This window comes from Chrysemys picta, chromosome 18 (genome assembly GCF_011386835.1).
Source record: "Chrysemys picta bellii isolate R12L10 chromosome 18, ASM1138683v2, whole genome shotgun sequence".
Taxonomy (NCBI): Eukaryota; Metazoa; Chordata; order Testudines; family Emydidae; genus Chrysemys; species Chrysemys picta.
This window is the reverse complement of record NC_088808.1, coordinates 15,812,843-15,840,126: the sequence shown is the minus strand read 5'-3', so window position 1 is coordinate 15,840,126 and position 27,284 is coordinate 15,812,843. Positions and strand designations below refer to the sequence as shown.

At 48.9% G+C, this 27,284-nt stretch overlaps 1 protein-coding gene across 1 annotated transcript; it reads right to left on the bottom strand.

Moving 5' to 3' along the window:
* Positions 1-4,478: 4,478 nt before the first annotated feature.
* RPS11 (ribosomal protein S11) lies at positions 4,479-5,523 on the bottom strand. The gene has a single exon (XM_005293320.5). It carries the CDS (start codon positions 4,990-4,992, stop codon positions 4,516-4,518), a length of 477 nt encoding a protein of 158 aa, XP_005293377.2. The 5' UTR covers positions 4,993-5,523; the 3' UTR covers positions 4,479-4,515.
* Between the last annotated feature and the right edge of the window lie 21,761 nt (positions 5,524-27,284).

Below are 27,284 nucleotides of genomic sequence, written 5' to 3'. Positions count from 1 at the left end.
TATTATATTTTAACGAGCGTCATCAACATGGAAGCATGTCCTCTGGAATGGTGGCTGAAGCATGAAGGGTCATACGGATGTTTAGCATATCTGGCACATAAATACCTTGCAATGCGGGCTACAAAAGTGCCATGTGAACACCTGTTCTCACTTTCAGGTGACGTAAATAAGAAGCAGGCAGCATTATCTCCCATAAATGTAAATAAACTTATTTTTCTTAGCAATTGGCTGAACAAGAAGTAGGACTTATAGGCTCTAAAGTTTTACATTGTTTTGGTTTTGAGTGCAGTTATGTAAAAAAAAAATCTACATTTGTAAGTTACACTTTCAAGATAAAGAGATTGCACTACAGTACTTGTATGAGGTGAATTGAAAATGCTATTTCTTTTGTTTATCATTATTACAGTGCAAATATTTGTAATACAAAATAATAATATAAAGTGAGCACTGTATACTTTGTATTCTGTGTTGTAATAGAAATCAATATATTTGAAAATGCAGAAAAACATCCAAAAACATTTAATACATTTCAATTGGTATTCTATTAACACTGTGATTAATTGTTTTTAGTTAATCGCGTGAGTTAACTGTGATTAAACAACAGCCCTACTAAATACCTCTTTAATATGATGAGGATTGTTCTTAAATCCATATCTGTTCCCTGCCCTTTTTACCCTGGACTCTTATGAATAAGAGAGTGGAAGGGTCAGGTCTTGAGATTCACGAATGCTCAGTACAGAGTGCTTAGCCTTAGTGTGGGCACATGTAGCATCTGCTCACATTTGCACGCCCTGCTGTGCACAGAGCAAGGGCTTTTGCAGAATCAAGGCCAACATCAGCTGATTGATGAGGAAGAGGGGAATGAAACATCTCCTGTTATTAAATGTCATAACATATCAATGTCACATTATAAAAAATAAGCAAAGCCCACAACTCTGCACTTTGTAAAATCAGATGCTGCAGTGTCCCTCTTAGATCCACTCTGTGATCACTAGTGTAGTCACCAGCACCCAAACTTTAGGAGAGTGACTTACTTGGGCTGCACTAGAATGCACTCAGTTTCATGCACACCTGGTGCTATAATAAGCGGTTCTCCAAAGGTCTACTGTTCATCTCCAAGGAAACATTTAAAGGCCAGGGAATATAAGTGCCAATTAATAAACCCCAGCGTAGAGTTCAAGAAGATGAAATAAACAAGCAAAAGATAATAATACATTCATTTATATAGTGTCCCCCGCTCTGCCACAGCACTTAAACTCATTGCTCATCCATTAATTCTTATCAGGTAGTGGTCAGAGACAGTGTGGTATTGGTGAGATGAGAGCTGGGTGTGAAGTGAGGACTGGAAGAACCACTCGAAAGAGTGCAACAGTCATGACTTTCAGAGGTACTACCTCTGCTTCTACACCCCATACATCAATTCCACAAAGACTTGACTGGTCAAGTACTCTCAGATGGTACCGTCCCTAAACCAGCTCCCATATTTAATAGGGTGAAACAAGGCTGCAGGCTGGCACTGATCCTCTTTGGTCTCTTCTTCACACCCATTCTGAATAATGCAACTGACCACCTTCAAAGGGGCTGCTACACGAGGTATAGAACTGATGAAAAACTCTTCAGTCCCAGAGGCTTACTGCAAAGACAAAAGTTTTTGAGGAATTCATACATGAAACTGTTTTTGCAGATGACTGTGCTCTGTTTACTCAGTAAAAGTGAGCTTACCCTTCATGGGTTCTCAGAGGCAAGTGAGTGAGAGTGTGTTTACTTTGCCATCCCAGGGAGAGGAAGATGAATGGAGACAAAAAGAAAGAAATGGACTCACCATCAGCCTGGGGCGGGTGGGAAATGAAGTCCTCCTGCAACCAGCCCCATCAACTATTACCACTGAGCCAACATCACCATCAATGGTATAAACTAAAGATCAACAATCACTTAACATATCATGACAGTACCATCTCAAGTGACGGTTTCCTGGATCAAAAAATATCAAACAGATTATGAAAGGAAACCCAGGCTTTTGGTGATTTCACCATAGGATACTCAACCTGCATACCATCAAACCGCCAACGAAACTGGTGATACACAATGCAGCAGTGATACCATCCCTTTTATATGGGTGTGGGTCAGTTTATTGCAGACACATCAAGCAACTTGAAAATTTTCGCATGCCGCTGTCCTGTGGGCCAGCTCCAGCTCATTGGCCACTAGGTAGACCACATTTTTGAATTCTGGGGCATGCAGTGCATGTATTACATACATAGACGGCATGCTGCTGCTCTTGGTAACCAGTGTCGGGTTGAAGGTCTCCCCTGCAGTAGGCTCTGCCTCCTTTCTTCCCTAGCTGGGAAATGACTCATCAAGCAAGGTCTCCTCTTCTCGTGAAGGGGAATTCTGCATGCCTGGGTGAGGCCCGGCTGTCTGTGCCTCTCCTGCTCTTTCTTTAGCCAGACTGGTTGTTTCCCACCTTCTCTCTTTCTGTGCAGGAGGCCTTCTGATCCCATGTCTGTAGAGAGACCTGGGAGGAGTCCAGCCAGCTGGCACTCCTCTGGGGCTGACTCCCAGGGTGTTCTGATGTGCCAGGGGATGGGAAGAGAAAAGAGCCCAAGTTCTATGTGCTCTTTTCACATGGGGGAGGGGGAGGCTAGGCATCATGGAGTACAGAATTCTTTGGTTTCAGAGGGGTAGCCGTGTTCGTCTGTATCAGCAAAAAGAACGAGGAGAACTTGTGGCACCTTAGAGACTAACACATTTATTTGGGCATAAGCTTTTGTGGGCTAAAACCCACTTCATCCAATGCATGCAGTGGAAAATACAGTAGGTATATATATACAGAGAACATGAAAAAATGGGGGTTGCCATACCAACTGTAACGAGACTAGTCAATTAAGGTGGGCTATTATCAGCAGGAGAAAAAAAAATTTGTAGTGATAATCAGGATGGCCCATTTCAAACAGTTGACAAGAAGGTGTGAGTAACAGTAGGGGAAAATTAGCATTGGAAAATAGTTTTTAGTTTGTGTAATGACCCATCCACTCCCAGTCTTTATTCAAGCCTAATTTAATGGTGTCCAGTTTGCAAATTATTTCCAGTTCTGCAGTTTCTCATTGGAGTCTGTTTTTGATTTTTTGTTGTTGAAGAATTGTGACTTTTAGGTCTGTAATTGAGTGTCCAGGGAGGTTGAAGTGTTCTCCAACTGGTTTTTGAATGTTATAATTCTTGATGTCTAATTTGTGTCCATTTATTCTTTTGCGTAAAGACTGTCCAGTTTGGCCATTGTACATGGCAGAGGGGCATTGCTGGCACATGATGGCATATATCACATTGGTAGATGTGCAGGTGAATGAGCCCCTGATGGCGTGGCTGATGTGGTTAGATCTTATGATGGTATCCCCTGAATATAGGGTTACCATATTTCAGCAAGCAAAAAAGAGGACGGGAGGAGCCCCACCCTAGCCCCGCCCCTGCCCCTCCTTGTGAAATGTTTGTAACAACACTGTAGGTGAAATTATTAATACTCACTGATATTATGTTTTGGAGACTGTAAACAGACAAAGGAGGCATATCATTTTTTTTCAAGACAAAGGGGAAGGCAAACGTCTCTGGCTTGGAGGCTAACTGAGCCAGATGTGACCAGAGACATGGACAATTCATTTGTATTGGCGGTTGTAGGAAGGACATGCACTGTAAAATCACAGGAGATACAACATTGACATGGGATCAGCTCGCTGGGGGCACAGCAAGCAGAGCCAACCTGAGCACCCAAGAGGGCTTCCTGACTTGTAAGACAAAGACACTCCCTTTGGGGATATCAGGAACAGAGAGAGAGAGACTCCATCTTGATGCTTCATCTTAGGAAACAAAGGAACCAAGTGATCTGATCTTTGATGGATCCTGGACAGGCTGGAAAGGAGACTGGGAGAAAGGAGAGAAACCATCTTAACCAAAGATTGCATCTTGTGAGGTTGTTTTAGTCTGTGAGATGTGTGTTTTCACTTTTATTTGTTTGTAACTATTTCTACCTTTACTCCTGCTACTTGGTATCCCTTAGCCCAGTGGTTCTCAAGATGTGGTCCACAGACCACTGGGAGGTTCACAGATTATGTCTAAGATTTGTAAAGGGGTCTGCACCTCCATTCAAAAATGTTTAGGGGTCTGCAAATGAAAAAAGGGTGAGAACCACTGCCTTAGCCTATGTCCTTTTGTTAATAAACTTGTTTTATTTTTTACTATAAACCAACTCAGTGCTGTGCTTGAAGAGAAGCGTGTATTTGCCCCAGTTAAGTTAATGAGCTGCAACGTACTGACTCTTTAAAAGAGCAGCAAACTCCATACCACCTGTGAATGACCAGTGACAGGGGCTGTGCATTGCAGAGAAATGTCTCTGAGGAGCTCAGGGCTGGAGTTCACAACTGTTATCTGCTAGGCAAGGTTCGGGCTGTGAGAGGCTTGAGGAGTCTGGTTTTTTTTTTATTTTTACAAAAGGTTTTATTCATCCTGATCATCCATTTGTCGCCTTTAAAACTTCTGGAACTGCTTCTTGGTGCCAGCAGCCTTTGTGACCTTGAGGACGTTGAATTGGACTGTCTTGCTGAGGGAACAGCATTCCCCCACAGTCACAATATCCCCAATCTGGACATCCCTGAAGCAGGGGGAGAGATGTACGGACATATTCTTGTGGTGTTTCTCAAAACGGTTGTACTTGCGGATATAGTGCAAGTTATCTCTGCGGATGACGATGGTACGCTGCATCTTCATCTTGGTAACCACACCTGACAGAATACGACCACGAATAGAGACATTACCAGTGAACGGGCATTTCTTGTCAATGTAAGTGCCCTCAATGGCCTCTTTGGGGATCTTGAAGCCCAGGCCAATGTTCTTGTAGTAACGGGGGAGTTTCTCCTTGCCTCCCTCTCTCAGAAGCACACGCTTCTTGTTCTGGAAGATGGTAGGCTGTTTCTGATAAGCCCTCTCAGTCTGCTTGTCCGCCATCTTGCACTGCGGGAAGGCAACAAGACAGACAGACTGGCATGGCAGGGAGCTAACACCCAGTCTAATCTCCAGCAAAGCACATGCTTGCTAAGGTAGAAGAGTAACACAGTGGTTCCCAACACTGCGTATCCCCTGCAGCATGTTACAGTTACAAAAGCAAGACATAAAAGCAATTATTTCCCAGTGTAATCCACAGATCAAGTGTTGGCTGTTCCCTTTCTTCACTCTACCACATTCTAGACTGCCCTACAAAGAAAGTAGTGACTGTATAAAACCAAGAAGTCAGCTCAATGTTTGAGGTTGCCAGAGTATGTTTTTGAATTCTGAAACCCCACATCATTCTTCCTAAGCGAGCAGTGACTGAGCGAAGCACAAAACCCAAGTGTCCATTTTCAAGATGCTAACATGAAATAACATGATTAAATAAGAGGAAGCTACTAGGCTTCCAACAATTGGATTTACTCCTGGAGTTATAACACTGACCTCTCTCTGTCGTCCCCTCAACAAGAACCAAATGCCAGTTACCTGATACTGTCGGTACTTCTGAGACACCTGGTCAACTACTTCATGACGTAAGTCTTTCCTCCTGTGTTGCTTTAGAAAAAAGGGCTGTTCTTCCTGCTCATCCTGGTTGATGACTATCAATGGCTCCATTGTTTTGAAGTTAGTGACGGAGCACTTCGTTGCTTCTGTTGTACAGCCTTTTAGATGCAAAATACTTTTGACTAAGTGCACAGGTGAAACTTTCACAAAGTCTGAATTCCCTAATTGGAAAAAAGGCTCGAGACAAATTTGAGAGGCACCAAACTTCTTCGTGTCACCACAAAGCAGCTGAAATGCTTCAAATGACCACAAAGAAAGCTGGTGGTGACATGCTAAGTTTTCAGTTCTCTCAGAAGAGCACAGGAAGATCCTAATGAAAATTCTAGTAGTACATGTCTTGCCAGCCAAGGTCTTGCACTGAGAGGCCATTATACTAAACAAGCTGAAAATATACCCGTAAGCGGAGAGGTTGACTGCAACTTTATTCATCTGCTTTGTTTGCTGCAGAATACGATCAATACTTCAAAGTGGCTGAAAAAGAGTGAAGACAAATTCACAAGTCCAGTTATTCCAAATGAAACAATGGAAATTGTGTCTCAATGGCATTGAGGGGGATTTCTGAGGGAGTTTCTGGGAAGTGGTATACAATGATCAAGGCTATACAATTATGGTAAATTAAATAACATTTTTCTCCAACAAAAAGCAATTGCAATTGCCTGTGTTATGTGGGTGATGACATGAATGGCTTGTACAATCAACTCTTCGCAAACAATATGGCCTGTACATCCACTGAGGTAATCATACCAGTAATTAGCTATACATCAGGGGTGGCCAACCTGAGCCTGAGAAGGAGCTAGAATTTACCAATGTACATTTCCAAAGAGCCACAGTAATACGTCAGCAGCCACCCCATCAGCACCCCTGCTCCGTTCCCAGAGCCTCCCACCCACCAGCAGCCCTGCCAATCAGTGCCTCCCCCTTCCTCCCCACACTTCCCGATCAGCTGTTTCATGGCATGCAGGAGGCTGGGGGTGCGGGGGAGAAGCAAGAGCGTGGCAGGCTCAGGGGAGGGGGCAGGGCAGGAGTGGAGCAGTGAGCACCCCCCGGCACATTGGAAAGTTGGCGCCTGTAGCTCCAGCCCCGGAGTCGGTGCCTACACAGGGAGCCGCATATTCACTTCTGAAGAGCCGCATGTGGCTCCGGAGCCACAGGTTGGCCACCCCTGCTATATATCATTGTGTCTAACTCTGGGGAACACCAACTGTCACAGGCAATGCTATGATGCGAAGCTTAGCTGAGTATTGAGGGTAGCAAGCAGAGTGCTACAAGCTACATATCTCATTGCTATGGACATGCTTTGAATTTGGCATGCCAGGACACTATTCAAAATGCTATTCTGAGAGATAGTCTTGGAACTGCTGACAAAAAATATAAAATCATCCAAACAGTTGGAATAGTTCAGGACAAAATATGAAGTGTTAAATACACCATAGGCGCCGACTTTCCCGCTTTTCCCTGGGTGCTTGACCCACCCTCTGTCCCCGTCCCTGCCCCCACTCCACCCCTTTCATGAGGCCCCACCCCTGCCCCACCTCTTCCAAACCCTGCCCCGCCTTCATTCCAACCCCTTCCCCAAAGTCCCCTCCCTGCCCCTATTCCAACTCCTTCCCCAAATCCCCGCCTTCTCTCCTGAGTGCACCACGTTCCCCCTCCCTCCCAGAGCTTGCTACACCGCCAAACAGCTGTGGCGGTGGCTGGGAGGTAGGCGAAGGAGCAGGGACGTGGTGTGCTCAAGGGGGGAGGAGGAGGTGGGGTGGGGGATGAGGGGAGCTTGGCTGCCGGTAGGTGCAGACCACCCACTAATTTTTCCCCATGGGTGCTCCAGCCCCGGCCCCCGGAGCACCCACGGAGTTGGCGCCCTGAAATACACCACTAGGTATCTGTGTCCTCTATCCAAGAAGATGGGCTCTCCATGAAGAAGCATTGGCTTCAATTTCTGAGACCTACCTTGATTGTGTGCAACTTGGGAAGTTGTGAAGGATGCAACGAAAAAGATACTTTAATAAGATCTCAAATCATTGGCATAGCAGCTCAAATGGAAAAGTTTAGCTACCTGTTTGGTATTTGAACTAGGTCAGAAAGTCCTAAACATGATAGACAAGCTGTCTGAAACTCTGCAAAGGTCAGACATTTAATCACCAGAAGGCCAATGTAGTATGAAAACAACACTTAGTTGAGTTCAATCCATCCAATCAGATAAAAGCGATGACTTATTCTGGGAGCAAATCCACCAGTAAAGTTGGAGATAGATGGAATGCCTGAGCTTCCAGGGAAAAGTTCCCAAGAAAATGTAAATAAGGACACATGAACCCAGTTTCCCAAATTCAGCAAAGGAATTTTATAAGTAATTGATTTTACAATGTCCAGTATTCAATCAAGATATGAACAAAAAGGCTACAAAATTATTCAAAATCTTGAAACTCTCATAACTCCAAATGCAACAGAAACAAAAGTTCAAGACTTCCTTCAGGTGTAGGCTTTCAAGTTCAACCATGATCAACTGATTACTCAGCCTCATCTCTTGCGAGCCAGTTGTCAGCTTACAGAAAGATCACTGAAGTCCATTCAGAAATATCTCAGTTCACTCAGCCAGCGTGAACGCTGGCTGCTTTCCAAAGAGGTGAAGCTGAGCATCATTTCGGTGTTTTACATCATAGTAAATCATGGCCTCAAGTAGGCAATCACAGCTCAGACAGCATGTGATTTTACATGTACACAAGGACAAGACTGATGTACAGAAGAACTCATTTCAGGAAACCCAAGGCAAAGATCTTTGTTTGGAACTTTCAGATTTGTAAGTCATTCTTTGTACCCATGTTTTAAAAAGGAATGCTTGAAGGAGTAGTTTTGTACCATGACACACAACCTGTTGACTTTTAATAAAGTGAGAAGTAAGCTTCTGTTCCAAACTCAGTGTTTCCTTAATTAATGCAATCCCTAAAGATCGTGCCTGCTGATAACTCCCAGTTGTATATGGCCACGAAGACAGTCTCTGCCCCAAGGAGCTTACAATCTAAGGGTCCGATTCACTATTGCCCTGCAGCCCCTTTGGCACTGGCCTAGGACCAACAAGGAATAATTTTGGCACAAAAGGGCTTCTGTGGGAGGTGCAGAGCCAACTCTACCCCCTCTTCTGCCATAAGGGCCCTAGGTGGAATGGCCAGAGCATTCTTATGCCCCAGCTATTCTGCACTCTGCACCCGGAGTGCAATTTAGGGTAACGTTCAGGGCTGCCTTAAATTGAGCCTGAGGCTGACTTAGCCCCTGCCAGCCTTGGAAGTGGAGAGATGCAATGGCTCCCTGCTGGCCACATTCTGACAACAATGCAGGGATGAATCCCCCCTCTATGAGGACAAGTGATGTCTGAAAGATGGGGGTCGAGGATGCGGTCAAATACATATAATTTGTGTGTGTATATAAGAGACAATATGATGTACACATTTTTATTAAAGTAATCAATAAATACACCTTAATTTGGCCTCACCGTTTCCAAGAGATGTCACATCAACGGATGTGGGATTTGGCTACCGTAGTGTCTATTTATATGACATGTGCACACTTTCCCCACCAGAGGGTACTGTGTGACAAAAACCATCCATAAAGCGGTGGATGGGATCACATCCTAAGAGCACACCAAAAAACCCAGGAAGTTAGCAGTTCAGCGTGCATCATTAGCCATCAGGGCTGGATCTAGCACAGTGGTTTTTTTCAACCTGTGGTCATCCACGGACTACGTCTAGGGAATCTGTGAAAGGCTGTTGTTACCAAAGAACAGTCGTTTTCAACCCGGGGTCTGCAGACTATGTCTAAGATTTCCAAAGGGGTCCACACCTCCATTCAAAATATGTTAGGGGTCCACAAATTAAAAAAGTTTGAAAACTATTGGTCTGGGGCATTGATTTTCCAGAGGGTGGCTGTGAAGGGAAGGCTTTTATGTCCAGCTCCATAGTTAAAAACTACCCAGTAGCACAGCCAATGAAGACCGTGTTTCTCAAAGTGCCACTGGGTTTGGGAGATGCCTTGCACCTGATTTTCCAGAAGTCTAGCCAAATTCAAAGGGAGGGGCAGGTGCTCTGAACTGTAACCCCCTTCCCCGCTGCTTCATTCTCTGTAGAGCATTCTGGGGGTTGCATTATCATCTAAATGTAGCCAACATGCTATTTTCCTTGGTCTGCAGCTACTAGCCCCTTATGGGGCTTGCCTGCCTTGGGGGTTTTTATGTTCACATCATGGTGCCGCACAGCCTCCTGCCCTTCCTTTCTGAGAGGAAGCTTCCCTATAACAACATCAGCATGGGGGCATTTGTGGGAGGCCTGCAGCAGTGCATGGAAGCAGCAGACACTGCTGAAAAGCACCTACCTCAGCTAGCCTCAGGTACCTGGCCACAGCTTCAAATACCAGAGTGCCTGAGGGGATACAACTTCACTGACTCATGGGGTATCTCCAGGGATTTCTGGCTTGGAGGAGGGAGCTGTTGAAGTGTGAGGGCACCAAAGACCCTTTGTTCACCTTAGGACTGAGTCAGCATTCTGGGAAATCCTGTCCTGGAGAGGCCCAGGAGAAGGAGAGAAAAGCAGAACAGCGAGGCAGAGCGCGGGGGCAGTGCCCAAGGGGTAGGGAGGAGGAGGAGGAAATGGAAACTGGGAGCAGACAGATGCGAGAGGGAAGAGGAAGGGAAGCTGAGAGAGACTGGAGAAGATGTGGCAGGAATGGCAAGACAGGGAGGCAGAAGAGAAGCAGGGGAGCAGAAGGGAAGGACTAAGCTATCGGGTCTGATTCTCTGTTATTGTAAGGCCCCCTTACACCACTCTGCTACTGTAAAGAGGCCCTATAGGGGAGGAAATGACCTTAGTACAGGCAATGTAAAGCTGGTGTAAGCCGTGCTCCAGCCATGTCAGGGGTGAGGCCAGAACACACTGTGTTTGGGATCTGCTCTGCTCACAAGCCTATGGGGCAGAGGCAGGAGATAAGTTGGAGCAGCCCTGGAGCTGCTCTAACTTCACTGGGGGCTGGTCAGGCCACAGAATACAGGGAGCACAAAGGGGACTTAAAACCACTTTTTCCTTCTTCCCCTGCACCTGCCCCAACCACAGGGAAGTGTGTGTATGGGGGGACAGACTGAGAATCAGGCCCAATGTTCAAGAAATTAAAGGAAAGGAACAGGGGAGGGTCAGGAAACAGAAGGGGGCATGAGGCTCACCGAGAGTCTGAACAATCCCCATGAGCAATGGCTGCTGGGAACGTCTGCTGTGGCCAAGAGGTCCCCTTGCAAACCGCCGGAACATTGCAGAGTGGTACAGCAGCCTGCACGGGCTCACTGGGCTGGAAAGGACATTGTGTCTGTGAGGGGAGAGCGTGAAGAGATTTGGGCTCTATTCTTAGCCGCGTGTGATTAATAATGCCCTCCGTCAGGTACTGGAGATGGCGCAGACCTCATCTCCATTGCATAAGGGCTTAGTGGAGGTTACTGTTCCTTTCCTGTTTGTGGTTTGCAGCCTAAGCTCCTGGCCCCCCTCTCCTGCCCTCATGTTGTAAAATACTTAGAGGGAGAGCGGAAAAGAGGAACCCAGAGGGGGGGAGGGCAAAACAGAAAAGCGGAAGAAAAGAAATCAGAGCTCTAGCTGCTGGGATGGTTGTGTAACCAGCAAGCCAGGCTTCCTCTTTGCTATTCAAATCCAATGGGTCGAGGGAGCTGGGGACCGACAGGATGGGCACTCCTGCGGCCTGGACCAGCCTGACCCACGGTATCAAATCATGCTGTAGTCCTTCAAAGCCGAAGACCTTAACACGGGGCTGGGGCCTGATCACAATGTGCTCTTCACTGCCAGGCTGAACGGTGCTGTCCGCCCATGAATGCGATGATGGGGTAACTGGGTCTCTATGCCCTGTAGATTCATAGATTCTAGGACTGGAAGGGACCTCAAGAGGTCATCGAGTCCAGTCCCCTGCCCTCATGGCAGGACCAAATACTGTCTAGACCATCTCTGATAGACATTTATCTAACCTACTCTTAAATATCTCCAGAGATGGAGATTCCACAACCTCCCTAGGCAATTTATTCCAGTGTTTAACCACCCTGACAGTTAAGAACTTTTTCCTAATGTCTCACCTAAATCTCCCTTGCTGCAGTTTAAGCACATTGCTTCTTGTTCTATCCTTAGAGGCTAAGATGAACAAGTTTTCTCCCTCCTCCTTATGCCACCCTTTTAGATACCTGAAAACTGCTATCATGTCCCCTCTCTCTTCTCTTTTCCAAACTAAACAAACCCAATTCTTTCAGCCTTCCTTCATAGGTCATGTTCTCAAGACCTTTAATCATTCTTGTTGCTCTTCTCTGGACCCTCTCCAATTTCTCCACATCTTTCTTGAAATGCGGTGCCCAGAACTGGACACAATACTCCAGTTGAGGCCTAACCAGCGCAGAGTGGAGCGGAAGAATGACTTCTCATGTCTTGCTCACAACACACCCGTTAATACATCCCAGAATCATGTTTGCTTTTTTTGCAACAGCATCACACTGTTGACTCATATTTAGCTTGTGGTCCACTATAACCCCTAGATCCCTTTCTGCCGTACTCCTTCCTAGGCAGTCTCTTCCCATTCTGTATGTGGGACCTGATTCAGTGGAGTCCACGTCACCTGGCAATGGGCAAAGTGTGGGTGCAAATAGGAGGCACAGGCTGGCAATGGGCTTCCCTAGGATATAGCCATATTGTCTATAAGCCAAGACATTGGTGAGGCTGTTTGTGACAACCCCCAGTACAATGCTTACCTGGGGAATACAGGTGCCTCGGTAGACTGTGTTCACCTGGGGCTTAGACCCAGACTATCCCAAGCCCAGGTTACGTCCTCTCCCCACAGCCCGGGGGAGGCAGAGGCAGGGCTTTTCGGTCTTTGTTGCGTTGGTCTTGTTAAGAACATCCCCTCCTGTCAGGTTCACACGGGTAACAGCAGGGTCACGTCTGCACCAGGGCCTAAGGTTTGCCTGTCTTGTTCTCCTGGTTGCAGGTACGAAGGGAGGGCGTGAGGGGCACGAACACAGCAAGGCCCTGCAAGAGGATGAACAGAGGCAGAGGAGGGGAGACCCAGGTGCCTAAGAACCCTGTTCTGCTCCTGTGACCTCACTAGCCAAAACCCCTTGGGTCCCAACGCAGTGGGCTGGGCTGCACAGTGTTCTCACAAGCACAGATCCTGGTGCTACGAATTTCAAGAGTGACTCATCATTAGGGCTCCTGGACACAGATGGACCCTCAAATCTTCTTGGAGCCCTGACTAGCAAAGCCTCCAATAACTAGTGCCACCACACGGATCCCCTAGGGCTCGGCCAGTGCAGCGCTGGAAAGCCAGCAGCCTGCTGGCTACACTACAATGCTCCAGGGTCCTGGAGGTGGGCAGGAACCTCTAACCTTGCCTGGCGTATGCATTGCCTTGTCCCAGAGGAGAGGAAGGAGAAGCTGGGTCTGGCAGTCACTGCCCTGGGAAGACAGCCAGAGGGTTATTAATAACCTGCTGAGTCAGGGGGGCTCTTGGGTTTCAGGATCACAAGATGCAGATGCCGAGTGGATTGGTTGGATTTTTTTTTTTTTTTTTTACACTCCTTCACATTTTTTTTTCTTAAAACACTGACGGGGAGAACTGTGATGCCGTGCCAGAGCTCTGGCCAGAGCCGGGCGGCACGGTGCCCTTCCCCAGCCAGCCAGGGGCAGAGGTTTCTCTGTCCTGATCCAGGGAGCGACGTCTGCTTAAGGGAACACAAGTGTTGGAAACAGCACAAGGGTTTATCCCAATCGCCAGTGGGCTGGAAGGCCTCCAAAAACAATAGCCAATAAAGGAACAAAACTGCTAAGCAAATATAGCTACAGCTGGGCCAGGGACAGGCAAGCTGGCTTGCCGAATTGATTACTGTAACGCATTGCTTTCCCTTCCAACTCTTAAGTGAATATAGAGCTGGCAAACGCAGCAGGATGGACAGCCCTGCAGACTGTAGCCTTCTCTTTATCCACAGGTATCAATGTATGGCACACTGCCCTGCCAATGTGCTTCTGTCTTCTTCCGGGGGAAAGAGGAATTCAGCCTCCATGGCCCATTCAATCATTAGACTCCACTGAGGCTGTCAACAAGGTCGAGATCATTGGTGGCAGCTAGCCCCTACTCAACACCTTCACCCTCCAACCCCATCCCAGGAGTGATCAGATTACAGCGGCGGGCAGAAATAAGTGCTGCTGGCTTTAGGTGTTTGTGTTAGCAGCTGTCAGGCCTGGTCCATATGACCATAATCCCCCCGTGGTGACACACACACCATCAGAAGTGGTCAGGAGTCTAGTACTCATGTAATTAAACTGTGGAACTCATTGCCACAAGATGTCACTGAGGCCAAGAATTTAGCATGATTCAGAGATGGTTTAGACGTTCATAGAGATAGCAGGAATATCCACGGTTTTAATTGTTAATGCAAAACAAGAGTGTTGGAAAAGATAAAAAGCCTCAAGCTTCAGGGTTTAAAACAGTCCCTGTTAGGCAGTAGGATGAGACCTTCATGTGCGGTAGATTATCCCCTATCAGTTTACTGCAAGGTTTCTTGCACCTCCCTCTGAAGCTGCTGGTGCTGGCCACTGTCAGAGACACGTTACTGAACTATATGAGCCGGAGTCGATCTGGTTTGGCAATTCCTATGTACTGTCAATGCCGTGGAACAGATTATTTTGCAGAGCCAGTCATCGGTAGTAGCAGTGTCTTTTCAAGGTACTGTTACTCTGGCAACGACAGCGAGAGTGCAAGTATAGGCAGAAGAGCAGTTCTAGTCACAGATCCAGATCCTCAAAGGTATTTAAGCTCCCAGTGAAAGTTAAGAGCCTAAAGACCTTTGAAGATCTGGGCCTTAGTCTAGAGTCAGTATGGTGGAAGTCTCAAGTGCTGATATATTGCAAATGTAGGCAGGGTGACTTACTAGTATAGGTAGGGACGCAGTAGCAGGTACAGTCAGACAACACCGTTACAGTCAACAGCTGGGCAGCTCAACTGAATGACGGCCCTAGAAAGTGACCTGGGCAAAAGGGCTTCTTGCTCCCTCGACCATTGGGAATTACCCTGCCTGGCATCCAGGCTCACCCAGCTACGTCTCTGCACCTGCCCCAGCTCCCTAAATTGCAGGCAAGTGGAAGTGCTGATTATTTATCAGGCTCCTCCTCAAGGCTGGCCCCAAGAGCCGACATTTCACAAGTGCCTCGTCTATTTTCCCCAACCAGAACTGGCCCAAAATAGACACCCACACCCCCGCCCCTCTCCAGCAGCTGTTACCCTCATTCCCCTGCCAAGCTGGCTTGTTCTGTTCCCTCCTCTTTCATCACCACCAAGACAGGGTTACTGCGATTGCTACACGCATGTCTGTAACTTACCGAGAGGGAAATGAGTGAAGTGCCGCAGCACTGCTTGACTCCCGTCACTCATCAGTTCTGGTTCAGCGCTCTCAGCTTGTCTTCACTGCTGAGTCCATTCATTGCAATTAGTCTATTACTTGCAAATCCTATTTACTCTTATTGTTGTGTTTGCCTATTACCTGGTTCTAAATCCAAGCCCAGACTAAAAAGTAAGGACTCCGGACATTTTGTGGCAAACCCCCACGCAAACAAACTGATTCATGCTCCTAACATCCTTTGCAAGGCAGGTATGTAGGGTGAGCCCTTTTCCACAGATGGGGAAACCCAGGCCCAAAGGGGTCATGACTTGGCTAACAACCCAGCAAGGCCGTGGCAGAGCTGGGAGTAGAACCCACGACTCCCAACCCCCAATCAGCGGCTGAGCCCGAGCCATTGCTTTTCTGACTCACATTTTAAATGTAAAAAGAGGGGTTTTTTTGCAGGCACAAGCCCGGTGCCTATAGCCTGGTTCCTGTCTAGCAGGTGCTGTCTCTCTCAAAGGAGTAGCCTCATGTCCATATATATCACTTGTATTTATACAGTCAATTACCATTGCAACACATTCCAACTCCTAAACGTGCTCCTTGAAGGTAGAGATAAGGTATCAGGTTTCCGGTGACTCTTGCCAGTCTGTCTGTAGCAGATAATAAGCATGCTGGGTAACAGGAAGAAGGTTATCTAGAAAGGAAGCTGAGCGGCTGCCGTTGTTGTTGCAGGAGACTGAAAAAACCCAAACAAACACCGGAAATCTTGGGAACCGTACAAATCTTTCCCCTCCGAATTACTCTTCTGATCTAGACACTTCTGGGTCAGGCTCCAGCCGTGCCTTCCCAAAGCGGTAGAGAGGCACCACCCCAGGTGACAGCTGCTGAGCTCTCTGAGTGGTAGACATATTGTAGTGACTTGTTGTAGCGGGAGGGTGGAAATAGGAGGTAGAAAGATTGGGTCACCAGTATCCAAAATATCAAGCTTCCCTGCCCGCTCTCTAGCTTGTGCCTCCCATTCTGCCCCCACCCACCAACCAAACTCAGGGAAGTTGAAAATGGAAGCGTTCATATTATTTCTCTTTTTTGAAGTACGCCTCTACCCCGATAGAACGCTGTCCTCGGGCGCCAAAAAATCTTACCACATTATGGGTGAAACCGCGTTATAGCGAACTTGCTTTGATCTGCCAGAGCGCGCAGCCCCGCCCCCCCGGAGCGCTGCTTTACCGCGTTATATCCGAATTCGTGTTCTATCGGATTGCGTTATATCGGGGTAGAGGTGTATATAATAAACGGACTATTCAATGCTCCTGGGCCGAAGTCCCTGCAGTCTGAAATTCTCTGTTCACATCTAGCCTGGTTCTGATTCAGCTCTGAACAGGGCCTTAGAGAAATCAGCTACGCACACATGACCTCACACTGATTTAGGAGCAAGACAAAAGAATATATGAAACATCCTGAAACAAGGAATACAGAGCAGTAGCTGAATACTTCCAGGAACTGCACTGGCTCAACTCAGATCATCCAAACCATCAGACCAGCCTTATTTTTGATCTGGTACCTGACAGCTCCTCCTGCCACATCCCTTCCTAAGCAGTTCTCCTCACATGGTCCCATGTATTTCTTTCTGTTCCTGCTATCCCATTAATCTGCTTTATGTAACCCCCCATGTGTGCCGGACACAAAACCGATGTGGTAATGTGCTGCTGTTGTATGTCTTTAGCAATCGGGTTAAAACAAAAACACACACGGCAAAACCCCTTTTAAAAATAACAAGCCTGGGAGCTTCAAGGTCAAAATCTCAGCAAGGCTGGGGAATCAGCACTAACCGGATCACGTCTCTTTGCAACTGACCTCTGCAGCCAGATGTGCATGAAGCTAATTCCTAAACAAACTGTCAAGGGAAAGGCTTTCACTGCTGCTCTGCCAGGCAGGGATGTGGAGGCAGAGCAAGGACAGTGCACCCGTGTCTCAAGGGGAACGTTTAGTTTACGGCCATCATCTATTTGCAATGATCTCGGCTTCTCTTCCCCGCAATTTTATTTGAGTTAATCTCTGTGGGTCTGACCCTGCAGCCCTTGTCCACTGCTGATTTCAGTGGGCTCCTTGGTTGTGCAAGGAATGCAGGCTAGGACCCAATGAAGAGGATAAGCAGGATGAAACGAGGGAGTTTCTCCATGTCTGCTCCCCCTATCAAAGTGCTGTCTGTGTGTGTGGAAGGGTGTGTGTGGGGGGGGTGTCCGGAGGATCAAGGGAGTTTCTGTGAATCAGGGCATCTAATCTGAAATTGCTTCTAAATCTCGCTAAACAGGATCTCAGAGCAACACCCCGTCAGTTAAATAGCTCAGTCAACCCCCTATAAAAATCCCCATGCCTGAAAGGGTCTCTGCCAACCCCAACTCTCCTTTCATGGACAGGCGTCTCTCAATGCAGGGCATGGCAGCCTGCCTTCACGGGCTGCAGGCTGGGGTGGGGAGCTGCTGGGCAGAGCACAGGGCCTGCCTTTCAGTGAGGAAGCCTGGGTGGGGGCTGTGAGCTCAGGTGCACCCGCAGACCTCAGCGCAAATGCAGAGGGACATCTCTAAGGGAGCCAGGGCCTAAACCATAAGGGGCTGTACCGGTGAAAACCAATGCCTGAAACTGCCCTCGGGAACCAACTGCAAGCCAGTGCACCAGTGGATGTACTGGAGCAATTTCTGTCCCTCCCTCACTCCAGTGCCATATAGGGGCCTGGAAGTGGCCCGGGGAGAATGCCCCAATGAAGGCACACAGTCCTACCCGCAGCCAAGCCACTCTGTATATCTCAAAGGTCCATAGGGAGGTTCCTGTCCAAGCACCAGGTGTATTAGCAATGCCTTCCTGTTCATGCTCTCTAGAGCACAGGGCAGATCCAAGACCTTATTGTAAATCGAGGGGCAATGACATTTCTAATTGCATTCGACTCCCAACTCTGGATGGAAACGCCTCCTATTCAGGCCCTGGGCATATGACGCATGTCACAATGCCGAGGGCCCTAGGGGCTGCCCTAACCCACGGCCTTTGCTGTTAATTGCTATGGCATGTGGGCCAATTTGTCAGACCACCCTCATGAAAGGTTCATTGCTGCAATGCTGCTGCAAAGGAAGTAGCTGCAGCTCCACTTAGTGGCTGCTGGGAAATCCCTCGTGAATTGCTGGGATGTCTCTCTCCCACTAAGCAGGAGGACCGTGCCGGCAGGCAGAATCTGCTGGTATCCTGTCCCTGTTTAGCATCTCCCAGCAACAGCCAAGCCTCCCTCCCCGCTCTGTGCAGCGGGGACAGGAGAGGTTAATGATGCATCTAGGTGATTTTAATGCCACTCTCGTGATTAACTTCTCCTAATTCAGCAATTCTTTGTCTTCTATTCTGACGAAGGGCGAAGGGGATAGGAGCGGGGAAAGAAGGTATTTACCGAGGGATTTCACTCAAATAATGAAATAAATGTGATCAGCTAAGGGACTCTTAATCCGACTTGATTCCTGCATCCTGGGGAATGAACTCAGAAGCAACAAAGATCTCTCCGAGTTCCGATCAGCCAATGGTAGGAGCCCATCCAGCAGAGGGCCCAGGCCTACCAAGTGCCAGGTTAACATGCTCAAACCTGCAGAGGGGAAGTGTATTCTGATGGCTGGATCAGTGAAAAGGGAGTCAGGACACCTGGGTTCTATGGCCAGCTCTGCCACTGATTCACCTTGGAGAAAGGGGTGTGCCTCAGTTTCCCACCTATTTAAAAAGACGGGGTGTTGAGAGGGGGAATCAGTATGTTCATAGAGTGCTCCGAAATCCTCAGATGAAAGCTGAGGAAATGCCAAGTTAAATAATGCCCCATACCCTAATATTGCCCTATAGCACTAATAAGAAATATCCGCAGGCCAGCCCTACCTCTGACAAAGGGTGTCAAAGGGGGACTCCTGGGTAACTAAGGTCAGCATGGGAGAAAAAACACCTCCCCGGTCCTTCAGCATGAAAGCGCAATATCAGAGACGTCAGTCAAGGCTCACTCTCCTGACTTTCCGGTTCCCCCCAAAGCTAAGACAAGGATGCAGTCCCAGTGCAGAATAGAGACACACTCCCAGACATACTGACACCCAGAAAGTAGCAGGTCTTAGGACAAAGGACTATCTATTGCATTCACTCTTGGGTGACCCTGACAGCCCAGCAACACCAGGTTATTGTGGTCTGTGTGTCCAGGGGAAAGGGTCATTTATCTCCTATTTCAAGCCTCCCTCTGCCCTCAAGTTGTCAGTAACTGGTGTAGTCTCTGAGAGGGGATGTGCCATCTTAGATATGTGTGCTGTGCGCATATATCTTTTATTCAGTCCACTAATTAAAGGCTTAATCGCCACCTAATTTATGTACATAGGCTAAACTGGAGTTCACATGAACTACTATTGTCCATGTGGGCTAGAAGTCTCTGAGCATAGAAAAAGATTATGTGTATTGTTGCAACAGATGTGCTAGCACACACCTGTAGTTTAAGTTTTAAGTTTAAGTAGTTTTAGTTTTAAGTTTTAAGTAGTTTAATACAGCTACACTTGATAGATTCTTCCAGACTCAGAGAGCTGCTGAAAGCTGTTTAAACTGGTCTATGGATCTCTTATCATTTGTTAGAAACTTCCTCTTGAGTTAATAAAGGGGAAGCATTTTTCCAAGGAAATCCAATACACAAGAGGCTAGAGCCACATCGCGGCATTCCAGGAAAGACTCTTCCAAGATCACTTATTGCCTCTAGGAGACAGGCATTTAAGGGAATTGCTGGCCATCCCGCCGAGAACTTGACCTGTGTAGCTGCTCTCCTGCTGCTGGCGTTCCTGCCAGCTGGTCCTTCCATAGCGGAGAGAGACCAGCTCCAGCTGAACACAGCAGGGGAAAGGGGCACCGAAAGGTGCCTTTCCTTAAGCTCTATCAAAATGAAGTCTTGCATAACAGTGTTAATAACACCCCGCCCCCGCCCTCCAGTCCTCAAATCCGCAGAACAGCTCTATGGGATTATGGCGTCTCTGTGGGAGGCAGAATTACACTCCAGTTCAACAGTATAATCAGATGTCTGCCATTTGAACACACACATACACACAACTGCACGCACACACAAAACAAGTCCCTCCCCCTTATGCATACATGCCACACACATGCAAACACCACACAGACATGCAATTTATGCATACACACCACACACTCTTGGCACATGTGTTCAGACCACACTCAAACCCCACATACCCCCACGACATGCACCCTCACTTGTCTGAAGCTGTTTTGTGACTGTTGAGATACAAAAGCCCAATTGGCTGCAGCACAAGCAGTTGCGGTAGGAGGTTGTGTGCTGCACTTCTGAGTACCAAGACCCCCATTGCTCTGCCAGCTCTTCGCTCACTCCAAGCCTCTGTGGCCATTGCAGATAGTGCTGCGTGACATTTTTCAACCTAAACATTTTTTTCGGCGATCAATGCAGATTTGACCACACCGAAATGTTTCACGACTTGGGGCTGATTTTGCCAAATTGGTTTGGTAACCAAAAAAACCCCAAATAAATCAAAATATTTTGTTCGGACTATTTCGAAAGGAAACATTTTGATTTTCTGATTTGAAGGGACTTTTCATTTTGAAATGGCCTTGAATTTTATTTGGAAGAATGAGACGCTCGAGTCAATGCTCAAAATCGAAAGGAAACGGTTCGTACAAGCCAACAGTTTTTTCCCTGGTTTTTCAGAACTACCGCCAGTGAACCAAAAAAGTCTGTTCTTCACCCAGCTCTAACAACATGCGAAAGGAAAATGACCTTCCCTCCTCTCCCCACCCACCTGCTGGGTCTTTGCCCCCTCCAGAGGGGTGAGCCTTAGCCATTTCACTCCAGCATTCTGCACACCCGACCTTCTCCTCACCAAACTCAAACCATCTCATGCCCTTCTCTGGTCTTGGTGTGTGTGTGGGGGGGTCCCATTCCCTCCTTCTCTCCTCTTCTGCTTTGGGGGGAACAGAAACGGACGCATGATGAAAGAGGCCAGTGGGAGCAAAGCACAGACCAGGGGCGAGACTCCACACAGCCCTACTGAGAAGGGATGTGTCTCCCGCTTTCTTCCCCACAGTTCCAATCATCAGAGGCCAAAAATAAACCAAACAGCTTGTTCAAATAAAACACAAGCTTAGGGGGTGCGGGAGGGGAATAGAGACAAACAAACAGCCCAGCTATGATTCCCCCATATGCCTGAGGTTATAATCCAGATTTGCTTCTTACCCAGTGCTCTTCATTTTTATAAATTAAAACCTCTTTTTGCAGCTGAATTTAATCAGCATTAAAAGCTTGGGGGCATGTTATCACTCACACCAAAAATAAAAATGAAATCCTCCTCGTCTCCACAACGCGTCGGAGGGAGCAGCCCACGCACGCAGCTCGGCATGAAGCAGTTGCCTCCTCTGGGGCATTTGTTGTGCTGTGTGTGCTCAGTGAAGATGCCGGCACTCCCTGGCTGCAGTTGGAACTCATTCCCTCTGGCTCTCTGGCGACGCTAGGGTGACACTACCCGTAACGAGGTGTTCTGCACTGTTACACAGCCATGGCCCTAGCCCCTTCTAGCTGACAGGCAGCTCGCCCAGAACAGCCCCCTCCCACAGATGAATTTACAGGAAAACACTGCTCCCCAAACTGTTGGGTGGCAGGGGGGCGCCTCCTCCTCTGCAGTGTGGGCAGCGATTCTATCCCCAGCCCTCATGCCTCTGGTGGGAGGGAAAGGGGGCGACGGCCTCCAGCTGGAGGCCTCATGCTTGTGTGGCTTTTTACGTCCCCCCACCCCAAGCTACTCTGCAGTGCCGAGGGCTCCTAGGCTGGGAAAGAAGTCAAGCAGCTGCACCACAGGGTCAAGTGGCTAAACAGTAGCACCACGGGTGTCACCAGATTGTTGGTGTTGTGTGAATGGACCTGCAGCACCCCCTCCCCCCCAAAGACACAAAGCTGTTTGTTGGGAAACTTCTACCGCAGAGCCCTCGGCTACTCTATGTGGACTGGGCCCACAGACCCACACAACAATGCGATGCACGATACCAACGTGCATCTCCTTTTATTAAAGCCTCAGCTGATTGAGAGATCTCTGTCCTTCAGTCCCAGCAGGCACCTCGCACAGGGCCCGGCCTCTACCCTCTGATCCCTCCATCTCACAGGTGATTCTGCGGCTCCAAAGCTGGCACCAACTCTCTCCATCCCCACACAGAGGCAGCACATCACCCCACTCGGCCTCTCTGCCAAGGAAAGCCTCACAGGGACTTCATGTATATCCCAGCTTTTACAGCCCTGTCCCCACTTCTTGTGGGCTGGTGGTTCTCAGTTATCCTTCCTGGGCTTCTGAGGGACAACTTTCAGGGTGTGACTCTGACTGACACACACACACCCTTTCCTCCCCTGCTCTTATCACAAGAAACACTGCTGCTGCTCAACCCAGATGAAGAATGGCTCAGGAAACAGGAAGAGCCCAGAGCAGCCTGGCTTCCTGGCCTTGTCTTGTAGAGCAGAGTCTGTCTCTAACCAAGGATCAGGCCTCACCAACCTTCCTCCCTCCCATGTATTGAAAACGTTGTGTGTGTGAATTTGGTGCTGGTGAAAGGTGCCAACCCCCCTGTTCTGGGGGCCACCATACAGAGCACGGGCAGCTGCAGGGCAGGCTCCTACACCCATGGGCATCAACCATGACCTGTAGGAGTTTAGTGCCCAAGGCTCCTTCAGCCCTTTGCCTCTGCTCAAACTCCCCACCGAGGTGCCAGTTGGGGTGATTGACGTGATGGGGAACCTGCCCTCCAAACACTGGACTGGGCCCAGCAAACTTGTTTTCCACATAGCAGCAATTCACTGGTGGACATTAAGCACCCAGGTTGGATTTGAACCTACGATTTAGCAGTTGAAGGATCTGATTCTCCACCGCCCTTCACTTGTAGAGATATTGACACCCGTGCACAGCAGGTGTCAGATGCTACCAAGCCAGAATGGTGGCCTTTACCCCCACGTTGCACAGGTGTGAATGACGACACAGGTTGTAAGGAGAACCAGGCCCTAAGGCTCCATATGCTACCGACAGTCCTTTGAGACCTCGGAGAGGCAACAAAACTCACACTCTGCCCCTGACTAGAAAGCCCTGCTTTTAAAAACACCCACGCCTGTGTCTCCGTTCTGAGCGGTGAGCAGGAATCAGACGCTAGCAAGAAGTAAGCGCTTGTGGTGCATGAAATATAAATGCGGGACGGGGGACGGATTCTCCTGTCACTTACACCAGTTTAAACTCCACTGGGTTCAGTGAAGTGATTCCTGATTCATACCAGGATGAGAGGCAAATCAGGCCCTGAATTTCTGCGACTGCAGTGCACACCATCCAATCCCATCACCCCACTGCCATCCTGGCTTATCACTAGCACAAACGGCAATCATCATAAAAGTAGGTCTGTATGATTTATACCAAAGCTTAAAGCTAACACAAATCCCCTTGGATTCTATCTTATAGGCTGCAGCATTGTGGTCTCCCAGCCGCTGCCACCCACACGATTCTAAACTACAATCAGAGAACGCTGCTTCAAAGCCGTTTCTGTCAGTCGGTGAATTCCGTGCCTCCCTCCCCTCTCCCCCGAGGAGCTAATCAATAACCCATCCATTCCTGCCCTGAAGGCCCGTTTGTAAGACTGCAGTGATTTATAATGGCGATCAAAGGCACCTGCCTCCCAAAGGGCTGCAGTGGCGTGGCTGTCCTGGAAGAGACCTGCCCTGGCGCCCGCTGAAGCTCATGCCAGAGCCATTGGACAAGCTCAAGGAGCTCCGCTCAGCCCTGGTGCAGGAGTTGAGCAACACTGACCAGGGAACACCGGGTATCCTGCGATCCCGGTCTGTTGCTATAGTGACAGAGGCAGGATCCTCTCGTTCAGCTGAGGCTAGAACTGCACACAGCTCCACTGGTTGTTTTCTAACCCAGAGGCACAATCGCATCCTTCGAGAGCCGACTTAGCCTCTGCAAATGGATTTTCTAAGTGTCCCTGAGTCCAGACGCAGCCCAGTGTGTCGTCGGCCAATGACAGCTCGGCCAATGGGGGCCCTGCATCCCTGCGCGGCTCAGGACAATGAGGAAATAAAGAGCAGAGTAGAACAAATTCCCCTTCCTCCCAGTGCTCTGTGCCCTCTGCCTTGTTGTGTCAGCATGGCACTGTCAGTCTAAAGACAGATAGCGGAGGGGCAGCGACTCACGTCCCAGAGTCAGCAGCAGGCATTCCACTTGGGGGGCGCTCTCTGCATCGGCCCAGGACTCAGGGGCACTTTCACCGGTGCCCTTATAATGAGAGCCTGGGTTGCAGGGCCCATGGCCACTCATGGGAGAGGATCTACTGAAGGTGGAGGGGAGAGCAGAGAAGACTCAGACTCTGCCGGGGGAAGGGAGGTGAGAGGAAAGCTGGCTAGGTACCGCGGTAGAGCCATGCTGGGCAAGGGGTCAGTGGAAGATACATGCTGTCAGCGAGTGCTTTTCCTCAAGGTGAACCGTCAGCAACAAGACAGCTAAGCCAACCGACCTAACAGAACTCCCCAGCCTGGGGTCTCAACAGGGTTCTGTGCACCTGGCTGTGGAGTTTAACCTTTCCACAGGCATCCTACCCACTGAGCAAGGGAAGGGGAAGCTGAGCCAGCGTTAACCCCTTGCTCACCAGGGACAAGGCAGTGCCCCTGCCCTGTCACAGCTGGACGCTTGGCAAAGTATTAATGCTGTTGTGTATGTGAAGTTTTCAGCTTCTCTGAGAGGCTTTAGGCCTTGGCTACACAGTTTGAGCACTGAAGTCACTCCATTGGTGCAACACCCCCACCATTGATGGGCACCTAGATTGGGGGAGAGCACCCAATTCTGATGTAACTTGTACTCTCTTGAACAGATTTCAGAGTGTCCATACCAGGCAGTCACACTGACTTCTAAACTGATTTAGGGCTGGCCTCCATATAAACCAGGTTTATTGCAGTTTAGCTTAGGTTGACTGGGGGAGACCTAAGGGAAACCAAAACAAACCACCGTAAACCACTGTCACCTCCAGAGCGCCCCCTCGTGGCCTGGGATGGCTCTGCATCTCTCACAGGGCTCCTCAAAAACTACACCCAGGCCCTATCATTTTTTGACATTGCCCTCCTGGAGGGGGACCCAGTCTACTTAGTCCATACACACGTTGGCTCTCCAGGCCCCAGCCCTTCCCCCTAATCCAGGGAGCCCACAGCCCTGCTTCCCAAGCCATGTGGCACTTCACACCGGCTTCACCCATCTGGCTCTGGGCACCAGTTCCAAAGTTCAGCTAGTTCTCTCCTCCTGAGTCAGGGGTCCCCAGCCCCACTTCTCAGAGCTCCAGACAGTCCCTTGCTTCCTGCCGGAGCCAGCCTCGGTCCCCTCAGCACTCACCGGCAGCTGCTTCCTCAGTCCAGCTGCAGCGTCCCAGGCTTTTGTCCCGCCTGGCATGCCCAGCCCATCCTCGCTGGAGTGTCCAGAGCCCTAGGCCTGGCCTGAGCTGCCTTCCTGTCACATGACCCAAATCATTTTACCGCCTGGGCAACAGGAGGGGCCAGCCAACCTATGCCAGCCACTCACAGGGAAATAAATGTCCACCCAGAGGCAGCTGGGGCCTCTAACTGTCCCCTCCTCACTTCACGACCATCCAGAGGGTGCTAGAGAGCAGCCTGGACACGGAGGTTACTCAGCAAGTCTTCGCTGCGCTCTCGGGGCCTAATATGCCTCCTGCTTATACCACTGTGAACCTCACTCTGCGGAAGCCCGCAGGGAGACTCCAGCATGAAACTGGAGTAAGTGAGAAGAGATTCAGGCCCTAGCAATGAGTGCCTGGAGTGCAGCTGTAGAAGCATCCAGCCCATTAGCAAAGGGGTGAGAAAATCTGGGGTTTAGGATTAAAGGTCCCTAAAAGTGATGGGTTTCCTCATGGAAACCAGGACAGAGGAATCGACTGCTCCCTTCCCGTTCAGACATCCATTCTCCATCCAACACAGCTGGCTACATACACTCACCTTGGGGTGCTCCCTCCCACACCTCAATCTCTCCCTGAAGGTGGAGGTCAAGCATCTTGAGAGCAGGGAAACCTGGAAGAAAAAGAGGCGAGAGACAACAGCTCACTTCTGTGCATGAATCAGCACCTGTAGGTGTTTGCAAAGACCCTTCCAGCCCTGGGAGGCATAGGAAACACTGGTTCTTCTTTCTCATCCAGTGGCAAAACCAGACATCAGATCAGAGCCTCTCTTCCAAAGTGCGGTAATGTCTCCCACAGAAATCAATAGACGTATTGCCAGTGAGTGCAATGGGAACAGAAGCCGGCCTTATCTCCCCACCCACTATACACACCTAACCCACTACTGCTCAAACAACTGACAGACCAACCCTTCAGCACTTGGGTGCTCTCCAAGAACACGGGTGCTGCTTTCCTGGAAAAGAAACAGGATCCGGACTCAGCATTCACATCTCCCCTTCCCTGTCACACTCACTACAATCACAAGCCTTTCCCAGAAGAGACTTCTTTAGGAGCTGCTCACAGGGGAAGCTCCGTAAGATTCAATCATCTTTAAATGCATCTCTCGCTACGCTCTGCCTGCTGTAATTTCAGCGTGGCGAGAGCATTCAGTTGATGCCTTTGAAGGCTCTTTGCTGTCTTCCCCAGCTGGAGATGTCTGCCTGGGATAGGTGCTTCATATTAATTATCACACAACAACAAATGTTAAACACCTGCAGCAGCCTTTAGCTAAAATGCTTTCTCTGTCTCACCAGGCAGTTTCTACACAAATTACACTATTCATGGTCTCGCTTACCTGGATCCTACGGAATCAGTGGTCTGGTCTCTCATTTGGTAGGCGGGTCAGAGGGAGTGGGCAGATACTTACATCTTTGGGATCCAGACCCCACAGGTAGTGACACACAGGAGCGGATGGGAATGCAGCACCGGCAGGCTACCACTATGAGGGCCAGGTTTGGCTGGCTTGTATGACTTAATGAGGGGTGGGGACCATCAAGGACTCAGAAGTAGGAGAAAGATAGAAGCCCATCCTGGAGCAGGGAAGAAGCACCCAACCATGGGAGACCCTGATGTTCTGGTGGGGTCCTCCACCAAATGCCAGGACCTCTTTTCTGAAGGGGAAGGAGACAGTTTTAAAAACCTGGGGCTTCCCCATATGGTCGTCGCATTATGCATCTGAGATGGATCACATTTTTCAAATACAGTCAATTCTGATATAAACTGGCCAGTTTTCACGATGATAGCGCAGAACAACAATGCT

What these genes read in the sequence shown, in the direction of transcription:
- RPS11 (XM_005293320.5), bottom strand. Translation starts at nt 4,992, where the DNA reads ATGGCGGACAAGCAGACTGAGAGGGCTTATCAGAAACAGCCTACCATC.